Genomic DNA, 15,142 nt, shown 5'->3' with positions numbered 1-15,142 from the left:
TCCAAACTTTCTTCATACAATGGCTCACAAAAGTGTTCGTACATTTTTTAAAACTTAATAACTTTTTTGAAACTGGACTAAGTGACTTAAATTTTATTTAGATGATAGAGGGAGTAGTATACTAGAAAATGACTAAAATGTTTTTTTTTTAAATTTTGCTATTAAATGCAAACCTGTTTCAAAAAAGTTATTGCGTTTTAAAAGGCGTACGAACACTTTTGTGGGCCACTGTAGATACTACGTCATTCGTTATTTGGATATAATTGCGATCGTACGTGTTTCTGTAATTATATTTCATATTATTAAAATTTAATCATTGTTAATATTATAATTTTATCCGTTACTTCCTATCTTCATTCTATCAGTTACGAAAATAGAAATTCCCATAATAAATCTTGCTTCTTCTACTCTCACACTATTGACTCTTCTATGATATTCATAAAAATCTAAACTAATGGTGTTCTAGTCACACGGATATGACTAAAACAATACATGCATGCCTTTGGAAACTGCATTGTAATGCAACGTTTTTAAGTTTATTATATGTAAAGATATAATAATTAATAGAAAAACACTAGTGGCAGTAAAAATTTAAAAGCTGCTAGTAAAAGTCCTAGTACATGTAGACTCTAAAGACCGTAGAAGGGTTAAACCATTTATACAGGTTTTACGTTTGTTTTATGGATACATTGTGTTCGTAACAGTTAATATGTTTAAATATTTAATTCAACTTATGTAGATCGTGTGAATCGTTGTTTTCTATATTTTTATTCGCATTCTTTATTGACGAAAAGAAAGGAACGTTCAAAACGTGTTTATAAATTTAATATTAACATTGTAAGATGATTCAAAATGTAGGTGCTTAAATATAAATATCTCATGATCTCAATGGAACATAATAATATGGAAGTGTGATATTTTTATTTTTATTGTGTTCGTACGGTATCGCTGCGAAACTTTGCTAGAGAACGTTTTCGAAGAATTTATATATCTATATATGTTCGCGTTGATAATATACCATTTACACGATATGAATGGCCATCAAAATTGCAGGCAGTAAACACGTTCCTGCGCACTATAGAACAATCGTTGCAGCAGTGCAGTCATATTTTTTTAGGAAGTTCTATCATTGTGATTATTTGTAAATGGAATAATTTACTGAAGTTTCTACACAAATTACTCGGTAATTATTTATTTTCTATTATTTTCTATTCGATTTTTATTTGATTCAGCTATTTCTTTTTATAAATCCGTATTGTAAAATTCGCATATCTAATAATTGAAAATATTTCGAAATACTTTTAGTTAAAGAACAATTACATATACATAAATACAATTTACAGTGAATGGTTAATTTTTAAAATTATACAGTATTCGAAACAGTTTATACATTTCATCAAATAATTTGTATGAGAAGAATTTATACTAACTAATAAAATTATGTGATAAAGTGAATTTACAAATTGAGATTTTAGAAAATAAAATTATCTTTTCTTCATTATATGAGCCGTTCACTGCACAAATTGATTAACTCCGTAAAACAAGCAGTGGAGAAATGTAATGAAATAATGCATATTGTTTTTTAAAATTTTCTTTATAATTTAAATCGAAATAAATATTGTAGAATGCATAAATATAAATGTATCTTTCATCTAACGGTATAAAAAATTAATAAGAAAAAATAGCCAAAAGGTAATCGTTAGTAATGTTACCCTTTTTATGTTACTGGAAGAGTTAATCGATTTTAAACTTAAATTCAGTGTTTAAATTTTTAAGTTTTCTAACATAAAAAAAGAAGATCATAAGATATTTTTATTACAGATTTTTCATAAAAATGAATATTAATGGTTCTGTTATAATATATCATTATTTGTGATTAATTTTCTTCGGCAATATAAATGATGTCTTGTTCATCAGATGTATGTGAGGACTCGTCGCTTCGATTTGTTCTCAAGTTTTTATAGTAATCATGTTTAAGAGGAGGAATGAATTTCAGCAGGTCCATCATGCCTCTCCTTTTTTCCCTTGTAATAGTTCTACCTTTAGGATATAATAAAGGCTGATCTACATTTTTCAAACTTTGTGGCCTAGCTGCTACACATTTCCTTATATTAATGGCATTATTATACCGAGAAATTTTTTTGCAGGTATTAAATTTCCTCCTCTATTCTTGAATGTCAAACGTTTTATTCTTTTGAATTTTTGTATATTTGGCCCTAATTATCAGGATTACAACTTCTTTTCCTCCCAATCAATATGTTTGTTGCAATATTTTTACTGTTGTAATCAGAAGAATCCGAATATAATCATAAACATTTTCTTGAGCCAGACTTTTTGTTGATAGATCTTATTGAAGAACCATCAGACCACATTATTATTAGTTTCACTCATCTCGATTATAAGGGTATAATTTTATTTTTTTAAATCCACTGACAAATTGAAACAATTGTTTATAATAATTCAAACCAAAATACGATCTGGAAGCGATGTTGAAAAGACTGAAAAAATATGTAGTCCTGTAAGACTGGTAAAAGTTAGAAGTAGATCAGTAAGAGTAGAAGTTAAAATATATTAAATTAAACCTTATTCTTAATAATAATTAATTTGATTTCACAAGTACTTGATTCTGCGACAATTGGACTGTGCCCGACTAATTTATTTTACTTAAATTCTTATAAGACGGCATTAAAAAATTCACCGTTATCATTCATGGCTTGCTTGCATTTGAGTTGCATTATTGCAACGATTTACGTTATAGTACGGAGTTAATTAAGGTGACCTCTGAAATAAATAATTTATTATTCCGTGGCCAAAAAATTTTTATCGTTTAATGGTGTTAATCTTAATTATTAGGGAAAGTTATTATAAATATAAAAAGTTATGACTATACCAAGTGCTTTGACACTTAAATTTAAAATTTGTCAAAAAATTGTGCAGTGAAGGGCTCATATATGACCTAATGCCATTTGTTGCAGTGGCTTCGTTCTGTATCTTACAATATACATATGTATACATTTCTATATTGAGATAGCTATTATAGTATATTTCATAAACAGCAATAAACAGCATTATTATTCGTAGTTGTGATTTGACTGAGTATAATTATATTTTGTGTATTATATAGAAACAGTATATTTCAATTGATTTCTAAGCTTCAAGGGATTCCTTATTAAAATGTTTCTATAAATTAACAACATTTTAATCAATTTAACAATTACGAAAAGTTCGTAACGACATTTAATATTTAATATCTGTTCCTAACACGTAACAATCGCAACGAACGTGTTCATAAATTTCTATACAATAAAATTTAATGAAAATTGCGGAGGTCCAAAACACGAATAAAACAATACATTCTAACGATCAATCGAACTGAACTTGTTACTCGAACTTATTTCCCTCAAATACAATGTGACATTGTATCAGGCTGGATCAAAATTACTTATTCGCAACGCGATACAAATTTCGCACAAGGATTAAACCGAATTAAATTGCTCAGTGAGCCCAAAGAAAGGTTTTCACCGTTAACACCGAACTTAAATATTCCCAGCGATTGGAGCCGTGGATCCTTGAATTTCACGGCAGCTATCGCGCGAAGCTTGCACTTCAATGCACTTGCTCGCATCGGCGCAGCGCGAGCCCACGAATATTGCTAACCTCGTGGGAGTTAAATCGAGACAAGCTCTAAAAAAAGATATTAAACAACGTTTCACGTTTTCTGTCCGGTTGAAACGCATTCGTCTATAAAAAAAAAGTTTCTCTGCGAAACAAAAAAAAATACAGCAGGAAAAAGAGAGAGCTGCGGTGAATCGATTGTATACACGCCGGCCGATTTTATTCCCGGAAACTTACGGTCGAACGTCGAGTCGGATAGGGAGCACCGGAATTTGACAATCGCGCTCGAAATACCTCGAAAGACACCGAAAGTTCAGCGGCCGGTAATCGATGTCTATTGTTTCCCGATAACGATGATAATGCGAAAATATCATTTGCTGGTTCCCGCTCCGTTGCGGTCAGTTCACCGAGAAGAACCGTGCGAAGGAAGTCTATCTCCATTCGCATCCCTCGCGGGTTTCACGAGTACATATTTCGGCACACTTCGCGATGCCCCGTGACCCTTTCCCACTTTCTGAGCCCTGGTTCATTCAAGAAATTATGTTCTCTTAACCCTTTGCACTCTAAGGAGGCATTAAAAATTGCTGTATCACGTTTCAAAATAATTTTAACATTATCGAATATGTTTATGTTTAAAAAATTGTTAGAAGTGTAACTGTTCCATGATGATGATTTCATGCAAAATTCAATTTTATACGTATAAAATGAAAATACTACAGGCCAGAAAATCTACTTTGAATTTCAAGTTAAAATGGTCCCGACTTCAAAGTGTTAATTTCCTAATCAGCTTGTTCATTGGCGTAATTAGGATCTTTGTCCGAAGGGACCAGACCCCCAATCAATGAGCTTTAGACATTAGAGAAAAGATATTATTGATTTAGATCTGTATAATTTATTCTCATATTAAGAATACATTTTTTACTATATGTCTATTGCAGTTTTCTAGAATTTTAAATTATTTAACAAATATTTACTGCGAGCAAAGATATTATTACGATTTAGATCTATATAATTTGTTTTCACGTTAAAAATAATTTATCTACTATACTATTAAAAATTTTGTTTAATTTTTATATTATTTAATTAACCTTTTTCTGTAACTAAAATTTCGTTGCACTGCTGAAAAAGTAAGCAACCACCATTAGTTCTTCTATCTTCTAATATTCTTTCTCTTACAAATCAGTAGTATCATCGGATATACTTAATTAACTACTTGTACTGTAACAACGGGTTAGAAGACGACGTATGTGACGAAGATTTTATGCACAATCCACTAAATGAATTTTCATCATAATCCACCGTATATTATTCATTCCTTCTAAATCGAAACAAAATTTGTATTTTTCCGTTATCGAAATCTAAGAATGAAAGTAAAAGCGCAGACCAACACGCAATTAAAATTGATTCACTGTATCGGGTAAATTATTAAGGAGGGAGTAATGTCAATTATTGTTGCTGTGAAAGAAAACATTGTGTAAGGAATTAATGTAGTCGAACTGTGCCAAAATCGTGAGAGTAATTGATCATCTATTTTACACAAATTATAAATAAACACATGCACATTGTCGAGGTAATACTGTAGTTTTATGCATATTATGTTCTGTAATATTGGAACAACGTTGGTAAACTTACGCATCTTTCAAGTACAGCACTGCAATCTGGAAAAAATTGTTTCAGATATGCGGTTAATTTATTTCAACATGTGATTAATTTATTTCGTTTAATCGAGTCACAGAAATCTCTCTTCTATCGATCTGAAAATACTATCAGCTTACTGGACTTACCCTATTAAAGTTTTCAATTTAGATATGATTGACTACCAATTCGTCGGGTTTTATTTCTCTCTTCTATCTAGATTCGTTTTTCCAATATTTATTGACTAACTGGATGGAATAATACGGATAAATAAAATTGTTATTTAACAGCCCAATTCACGGCTGACGAGAGTTTCCATCAGCCTACTGGTAGGATAGGGACCAAATTTTCCATTTACACGATTATTAATAAATACCTCTCCTGTTCGCAGCAAGATTTTTATTTTAATGCGTAAGACCAATGCTAGTGAGAAGATCATTACGGATTTTAAAGATGCTCGAACAAAGATAAAACAATAGCAATTTTCTTAAAAATTATTTTCATTATCGATAAAATTATTTCAAAATAATAGTATTTACGTTAGCAAGTGGTAACGAAAACGAGTTTGATAATATATAACGATGATTGAAATATCTATAATTGGCAACGAAAAGTGGAGTTATTGTAAAACAAATTCCAAATAAATCATGGAATTGTAGAAATTATCATAGAAACGTATTGCATAATGCAGATCTTTAAAACTGACTTTAAAATTGCGTTATAAAATATTAAACTTAAATAATGTAATCCTTTGCAAAAGGTATTTGAACATATTTTAAAACAAATAACTTTTTTCAGACTGGACTAAATGACTTGAATTTTTGTTAAACGTTCAACAGACTCGTTCATTGTACAATGGCTAAAATGCTTTTATTTGAATTTGATCACTTGAAATAATAGAAGGAAACGAAAAAACTCTCGTTTCTTCACATTTTTATCTGAATTTGGAACGAAAATTAAAACACGTTTTGTAGATCTCTGTGACTTATACGCATACTGAAAATTTCATTGAAATCTGTAATTTATTTTCGCTTGAATCCCCTCTCCTTCTAGATGTAATAATTGCAACATGACGTATTTAAACACGTTATTAGCATCGCTTAAACTATATGAGCGCAAAGTATCAAACTTTCTCGAATTTTCGCGTTGCCGAACTTTTTGTGTTAATACATCCGTTACGTTGTTTCACATATTGTTAAGCGTCGATTACACGCAGTTAGTGTGCTTGCTGCTCACGGATGGAATCACTCGCGGCTATTAAATCGGCTCAATGTAATCAATAGGGATAGTAAACTCGCCAGCTAGCAACCAAAGCGCGCCGGAGTTGATAGCTCTCTAGCCATTAAAATCGATCCGCGTAATATACATAAAGTGAGGAAACCGGTTGGTGCACAAAACTCTGACGCAGAAAACAATCGGAATCGAACAAAACATCGAACAAACGAGTAAGCGAGTTTTCTAGCTGCCAGTAGTCTATGCAGTAGATATTCATGGTGGGTCGCAGAACTCGCTTGTTAGTACGCGAATTCACTTGGGAGTCAATCAGTACTATCGCCTATTGCTGTCGATGATCAAAATAAAATCGTAATTTTCACTGAAAATTGTTAATATCCATCCAACAATGCAGTTCTCAATACGTTGACTATCGAAAACCAAGCTTAAAGAATCCCTCAAGGTCAGTGTAATTTGAGCCTGAGAAGGTAACGTTTATTATCGTTGTTGCTTTCGTAAGGTAAGAATTCTAAAAGCGTTCAGTTTAGGCGGATATATTGTCAATAATAATTAATTTCGAAGCGTGGTTAAAGAACGATGTCATCCATATACGTTCACCATCTTTAATCCATTCTTTAAGTACAATGCATAATTACATAATGCATAAATAATATTGTCACTTAACAGGTTGAATCAAAAAAGCTTATAAAATCAAAATAATTTAGTCAACACTTGAACGTAGAATAATTTTGATCTATTCATGTCGTACCAGAATCTGAATCAATTTGTGGACATGTTTCCACATGATTTGTTCCCTTGGAATAAAAGCACACAAATGAAAGACACACTTTCGAACGTAATTAAGTTTGGACAATTTAAAAATCTATCCTTTGTTAATTTAGTGTGCAACATATACGGACATGAGCGTTAAGATGTAAAAGTAACCAAATTAATTTAGATCCTTTAAATCCTAATGGGTTCATGTAAACATGCGTCGACGTATCGGGGAAAATTAGTTTCTGTTAAGACAAAATAGACTACCGCTGCGACATCTGTGTGTGGAATGAATGCTAAGTCGTGCGTGTGAGCCCCGTGTTGCAATTTCTCCCGAGCATCACGATACGTGTTTTCGGTGTATAGTCCCTCTTGTTCCTTTTTCGCTTGCATTGTTAAATATTATACTGAAGTTTGTCTTTTGTTTGTCTGTAATGAGTCAAAATCCTCATTTTATTTTAAATATATACAGGATGAGTCACAAATTAGTCCCCACGATTTTTCAGCCCCTTCCGATGGTCTGGCAAAAAATGTTTTCTATCGAAGTTAATTATTATTTAACCGACATGAAATTGCAATTGTTTAAATTTAAAAGTAAGTTAATTTTCGATACAAAAACAAGGTCACCGTTATATTTTTAAATGAAACTAGGTAATTCTAACTTCATAGTATTGTAGGCGACGTCGAAACGAATTAAACGACTTGCTACATGACGATCTTTAGATGACATTGGAGGAAAAATTGGCATAAATCGAATGCCACAATGTTTGAAATAATTTGGCGATACACAGCACCAAGCCCTCGCATGTAAACATAAACAAATGAACGTAAACATTACAAATGCTCATTTATTCAATTTTAGATCTTAACACATAAAATAAAAGAAAAATTTATGTAAAACCAAATTGGCAATTTTCATGGCAATTTTTCCTTCAATGTCATCTCAAGGTCATCATGTAGCAGGTCGTTGAATTCGTTTTGACGTCGCCTACAATGCTATGAAGTTAAAATTACTTAGTTTCATTTAAGTATACAACGGTGACCTTGTTCTTTTCTTTATCGAAAATCAATTTGTTTTGAAATTTAAATAATTGCAATTTCTTGTCGGTTAAATTCCAATTAACTTTGATAGGAAACATTTTTTTGTCGGATTGGAAGGGGTTGAAAAATCGTGAGGACTAATTTGTGACTCACCCGGTATAGTGTTTACAAAAATACTTTTGATTCGTACAATCCCACCAGTTTCTATTGACAGACAAAATACTATGTTTCCTATATATCTATAACAATGCAGTTTATAGTACATTATAGTAAGCAGATGGTAAAAGTAGTATTTAATCAGTGTTTCATGCATATACTAATTTTCTCAAAAAATCGTGCTTTAATTATGATGCACAGACAAAATTATTAGTAATATAATACGTTTTAATTACCATCAGTTCGGTAATAAATGTGACTTTGCAGGCTTACAACGAGATTATTTAGTATATTTTGATTAATTTCGCACGAAGGTTCAACAATTGCAACGTGTAGATTTTTTTATTCATTCCCCTATTAATGATTACTTGTACGAAATTGTCGAATTAATATTCCCCACAAATATTTCATAGGATTCAAGAGAGCGTGCGGGTCATTTTAAAAGTGATATATTGTTTTCTAAAAGCCAGTGTGAAGTATAGTCTGATTTATGAACCGAGACGTGGTCATGCATAAAAATTAAATTTTCATCGTTCTGATCTGTCCAATACGATTTTAAATGATTTTCTAAAGTATCTGTGTACCGTGCATTATTCATTCTGCCGGGAATAAAAGCTACCAATTTTTTTTTTAGAGCACAAATTATAACTGACGCAATTTATGGTCGCTCTAGCAAAGAACTGTCTGACTTTCTTTGTGCCCGTGTTCCGAGCTTGTAGAGCCGCTATTATTTCGCTGACACAGTGTTCGGTGATCTTAAAACACGTTTGTAAATTGCACTTTCTGATACGTTCGATTGATATTCTCTTTTTTTTATATTGATTAATAGCCTAACGGAACTGAAGGTAGCGTGAAATGTTTTTTGTTCATCTCGACGAGACAGCTTCGTCGGTCGTTCTGAATGCCACGTTTCACCGCGATTATGGTTTTTAGCGGCGTCGTCTGCAATGGCACTTTTGGAACGACATCAGCCATCGCCTTTTCCCTGTCACAAACTTCTTTTCCTCGCGACAGTTTTCTTCCTCGCTTTTCTAAGCGACTCAATCGACACTTGCGTGTACCAAGTAATACGTGTGAACGATAACATAAAAGAATGAATAATTGCACCGTCAGTAAAATTATATAAATGTACTGGATTCTGTTTTTATAAAAATTCAGTTTCCAATTTTATTTTTGTCCGACAATATAATATTTGTTTACTTATTATACAGAAGCTTGAAATATTCGTTTAGTTAACATTATATTATGTTGAGTAAGTCACGTAAATTGTAGATTTCATGTAACATAAATTATGCGTTACATGAAAAATTGTTAAATACGAAAGTTGCATGATTTCAAAGGAGGTAAATGGTATAAAAAATAAAATAAGGTATGTGAATTACGTGACTTACCCAGTATACAAATCGAAATTGACACATCATAATAATCTTCTCTCATTGTTAGTATCAACATCGTCTTGATCCTATTTAAAACTCGATATTTAATATTATCATAATATCACTAGCAGAACCATCTTATCTAATAAACATCATAGGCCGCAGTTTCCGAAACTTTTTGAACTCACATCCTCCTGCTCAGTTCCGTTTGTTCAATTTCCCAGTACACGATCTTTATCATTAAAATTTCCAAGTGAAGTTGGGAGTATTCTTTTTTTATCTGAAGGAGTTAGATTCGACGAAGAGAAAGAGAGCGAGCGAGCGAGAGAGAGAGAGAGAGAGAGAGAGAGAGAAAGAGAGAGTCAAATAATTAAAATCTGAAATTTTAATATACTGAGACCTTTTTGCAGCTACGTTGGAAAATTATGTCTTTTATGCACAAAGTATAAAAGGAATGAAAATTCTGTGAATACTTCTGTTGTGTTAATTTTGAAAATTTTATACGGTACGAGTGCACAAAGATTTGTCGGTCGAATTATCTTGAAAGCTAGTGCAGAATCATTTAGTTGTCAAATATATTACACATATACTTACAACATGTGTGTTATAATTAAATAATTGATGAATCTGTAATTATCTACTGAAAAATACAAATTATTTATTTTGCACAGAAAATTCAAATTATTTATTTTACATAGCAAATTCAAGTTATTTATTTTACATAAAAAATTCAAATTTACCAGACGGTATGAAATAGTATGGAAAGTGATAAACGTTCACAAAATAATCCCTTTAAATAATGGGGACAAATAAACAATCTGGTGACAAATGTTACATTAGAACATTCTCACATAACTGTATTGTAACTTTCCGATAACCACAAAATTATTTGAGATAAATTAATAAATTCGTCCAACAAATCTGTACAATTTTATGACGTTATATGTTGACTTTAATGTTCTTTTCACTTATTTAGGATAAATAAATATTCGAACGAACTGTTAAAAAAATTCTGTTCACCTCGAAACTCGTTAATCATAATTTCGTGCTTCAACGTTCTACGGAAGCAACTATTATTAAATAAAAGGTTAACAGACATCGTGCTTTAACAGAACAATTTTTGAACACTGACATCCATCATCTGGGTAACGTGGTGTAATACTTTTTATCGTATCAACATATATCAATGTCACAATGTAAATCGAAAACTACTTTTTGCGACCGCACGATCGATTTGTTAGCTTGCGCTGTTTAAAATTCATACTATCGATTGTATTTCTACCATTACGCGTTTTTTCCGGCGTAAATACACGCGTGGCCGGAATAGAATTTCGTTTAGGAAATATTGGCAGCCTCTATTTTTGCCGGCCGATAGAGCGTTTCGATTCGCTGAAATACGGCCGTGACGAATTGTAATCGGGTTTTGTCCCCGACATTTTACGCGCGATGAGATTACGCGCGCCATTTTGCGCGGGACACGAAATCTCTGGGTCACGGCACGCCTCGCGCAGCGATTTAAGGAGATCTATGATCTTAATATTTGACGGGAACGATTTTCCAACCCCATCGGGGTTAAGCGAATAGCGTATAGTTCGGAAAAAGGAAGGAGGAAACTCGAACCAAAAAATTTCACTTGCAGGGAACGTTAAAATAAATGATAAATATTAAATGAACCTTTGTACTTTCAAATTTAGACTTACGAAAGAATTAGCATAAATAAACAAATTTATAAATATGCAGATCGTCGCCCTTTGGGTGGTCTCTCATTTAAATTTTGCGCGCTAATGACTTCGCTCGCCCTATACATCAATCATTCTAGTTGGGGGCAATTACGGGAGCGTATTGGAAATTATTCTGCAAGTTTTGCTAAACGAATTTCAACAAAATTGTCGCTGTTTACTTGTCGGTAGAGTTGGCCATATTTTATTCGAATAACGAATAAAATTTTATTCGTAGAGTTTATTTGAAATATTATTCGAATAAAATTTTGTTCGAAGAATTCATTTGATATAGTGTTAGAATAAAATTTTATTCCAACAATTTGTTCGAAAATTTTATACAAAGTGTTGTTCCAATAATGTCCAACTCAGCTTGTCGGCTTTTATATTTCCGAACATGTCGGCATTTATCAGACTGTCTAGTTAACCAAGTCAATTTAAGAACACATTATTCTCTATGACAGTGCAATTCCTAATATTATAACTAGATTGTGAATTTTTTTGCGAAATAAACATTTTCCAAGGCGATTGTGAGGAACGGAAATTAAATAAAAATACATTGTTTCTTTCAATCAATTTAATAAACTGAAAATAGTGTAACCATAGTGACTCCTGTTAATATCCGAACACTTTTCAAAATGCAATTACTTTTTTAGAACTGGACTAAACGACTTGAATGTTTTTTAGATGATAGAGCGACCAATCTACTAGACCATAACTATAATAGAATGCTTTTTTAAAATATTGCTATTCCTTAAAATACGAAAGCAAATAAAAAACTCTCGTTTTTTAACTTTTTTTATCTGCGCCTATAACGAAACTTTAAAACATGTGTTTTGTAGATCTCGGTAAGTTATATGGATGTTAAAAATTTCACCGAAATCGGTTGACCTTGGTATGAGCTGTAAACAATTAAAGATCGTAAGAATGGCAGTTTTGTTCCGATTTTTGACACTTTCTACAAATAAGTGTGAGAAATTTTCAATGTTTACAATCTTTTAACGCTTGTAACTTGACTTTGCGTTAACTGATTTCGATCTACAAAACGCATTCTTTAAATTTTCGATATAAGTTCAGATAAAAAGTAATAAAGCAGGAAACTTTTATTTTATTTTGTCGTCCCAAGTAATAGAAAAATTGTAACAAAGTAGTTCAGTCATTGTTTAATATACTAGTCCCTCTATTATCTTATCTAAAAAATCAATTAAAATAGTTTATTCTAGTTTTAAAAAACTTATTGCATTTTAAAAATTGTCCGAATATTAATGGAAGTCACTGTATATCACTAAATTCTTCTTATGCGTTCACAATTTTATATTTCAGCTACACACTTTTGCCATAAATACATAAAATCTGCAGTTTTAAAAATCGCTTTTGAAGTAGAGCATTTGATTATATATCTATTTTATATAAATAAATCTACGGGTCTCCCTTTTTTAGAAAAATAATTTTGAAGTATTTTTACGGTTAAGGAATATCTTTAACTATTACTTGGATATATAAATAAATAAATAAGAAATCCAACAAAATGCCTTTTATTTGTGTGTTTAAAAATGGCGGTAGTAAAGCAGTTGAAATTTTGAAAAATTAATTTGTTTTTTTAATCTGCATTAAAATAGCTAAGAAGTATGTTGAAGATTTTCCAAAAATTCAATTTCGATAGAAATGGTGTGCACTTGAAGATAAAACTATCTGGAAATTAATTATACTAATAAACAAACGCATATAATTTTTTATAATTTTCAAATATAACATTATTATAAATTTTTAATTCATATCTTTCAAAAATTACAATCCATTTTAGAAGAAGCTGTACGGTTTTTTTGTATTGGGTACGCACTGCAAGATTTAGATACACCTTTTTTTTAAAAAAAAAATGCGATTACCAACTGCAGCGGTTCTTCTTGTAGGTGAATCCAAGAATATCTTTTATTGTCGTGAAATTCGTGGATTTTCATACATGAAAATTCTTTTCTTGAAATTATTGTAATGAGAAAAAGTGTAAATTTGAAAAAAAAATGATGAACATATCTCTGTTTGATCAGGAAACTTTATGTACCGCTAGCCAACTAATAAGTTTTTCAATTACTGAATTGTGTCTGAGAGAAACTCGATAATTTTCTTGTAAATATTAATTTCAATAGAACTTGTCAAATTATGCTAATTTAAATAATTTGGTGTATCATGAATGAGATTATTGCAGTTTTTACAAGAATTATTAGAAAACTATTGATATATGAATTGTTAAGTGAGGATGAATTTGTCTTACACCTTTTTCTAATAAAGTATGTTACAGAGTAATTGTCTGCAGTTGTACAGAATCTCATTTCCTTAAAAGAAACCAAATATGGATGGAGCGTACAAACGTAGTAAGTTTCTGTTATGTTCAGTTTGACTTCGATGAATTATTTATCACAAGAAATTTCAATACTAGGAAATAAGAAGTCTAGAGATGTGGAAAAAGCCAAGTCAACGTTTACTGAACCAGATAAAGATAACTCTGCGGAACCAGAAAAAGATAAGATTGCTGAACCAGAAAAAGATGAGGTTGCTGAACCAGAAGAAGATGAGGCTGCTGAACCAGAAGAAGATGAGGCTGCTGAACCAGAAGAAGATGAGGCTGCTGAACCAGAAAAAGAAATAACATCGCAAGCTCCTCAGAAAAATATCATGTACTATTTCAACAGGCTTAGGTACTATCATTACTGTTTAGCAGAAAAAGTGGATACTGCAATCGGAGTTATATGTATTATGATAATTAAAATATACTTCTTCTTGACTGGTTTCGAACAGCATACCTTGGAACCTGATGGGTTAACAGGTAAAATGAATGTGGACATTGATTAGCACAAAAGATGTTTGTTCGCCTGTCAATGTTTTTTAACGAATAAAATACGAAGAATGAATACTTTTCGAATTCCTCACTCTAATCCACCTAATATATTTCCAGAATGTTAAAATTTTGACATTCGATGAAGCTAAACATTTCTTCGATTTACATTTTCGTGTTAAATTATAGTTTAAATTCAACAATGTTTGTTTGATGCTCAGTTGATGTAGATTTGATACTAAGTTGAATTATATTTGAAATTCAACAACGTGTGCCTTATGCTGGTTATATATTTTTAATCACTTCGTAAAAATAAAATACAGACTTTCTTTTATTTAAGTACTTAATGTATCGGACGTAATTTTCACTGTAAGTATGGAAGATATTCGCTACAACTTCAAGTATTATTAACATTAGATTTACACAGCACAAAAAACAGCTGTTCTATATTAGTTTATAAAAGTAACAATAAGACATTTATTCTGATTTTTAACAAGTGTATATTAAAAAATTAGTGACCCATCATTTTGACGCGTTCCGTAAATGACGGGTTCTGCAAAATTACAGATACGGGTCATTTTATGCTTAGCGGATCGCTTTCGTATTTCGATGTTCGTCTTTTGTGAGCTCCCCCCTTTCCATTTCAATTTTTTAATTCGCGAACACTCTGAAACTATGATTAAAGTACGGCGGAGAAGGTCGTTGCGCGCCCCGCTTCATTCGAATAAAGTTATAAAATAGAATCGACAGGTTTCCAAGACAGCTGAATAGAGTCATTTATATTC

General features: G+C 31.5%; 1 protein-coding gene across 2 annotated transcripts; it reads left to right on the top strand.

The window, feature by feature from the left end:
* Nucleotides 1-1,071: 1,071 nt before the first annotated feature.
* Nucleotides 1,072-14,433, top strand: LOC117229383 (uncharacterized). 2 transcript variants are annotated; one of them, XM_076528263.1, is made up of 4 exons: nt 1,072-1,183; nt 13,814-13,896; nt 13,962-14,220; nt 14,321-14,433. In XM_076528263.1, exons 2-4 carry the CDS (start codon nt 13,875-13,877, stop codon nt 14,343-14,345), a joined length of 306 nt encoding a protein of 101 aa, XP_076384378.1. In that variant the 5' UTR covers nt 1,072-1,183; nt 13,814-13,874; the 3' UTR covers nt 14,346-14,433. The 2 variants fall into 2 exon arrangements, with proteins under 2 accessions (XP_076384378.1, XP_033341706.2); XM_033485815.2 differs by having other exon boundaries at nt 13,962-14,433.
* The last annotated feature ends 709 nt before the right edge of the window (nt 14,434-15,142 follow it).

This window comes from Megalopta genalis, chromosome 1 (genome assembly GCF_051020955.1).
Source record: "Megalopta genalis isolate 19385.01 chromosome 1, iyMegGena1_principal, whole genome shotgun sequence".
Lineage (NCBI taxonomy): Eukaryota > Metazoa > Arthropoda > Insecta > Hymenoptera > Halictidae > Megalopta > Megalopta genalis.
Note: the sequence above shows the minus strand (reverse complement) of the source record. Positions and strands in the feature narration are given on the sequence as shown.

Bases quoted from the DNA above. Each gene is read 5' to 3' on its own strand.
- LOC117229383 (XM_033485815.2), top strand. From the start codon at position 13,875: ATGGATGGAGCGTACAAACGTA. The intron at 13,897-13,961 runs GTAAGTTTCTGT...TTTCAATACTAG, and splicing joins GGATGGAGCGTACAAACGTA to GAAATAAGAAGTCTAGAGAT.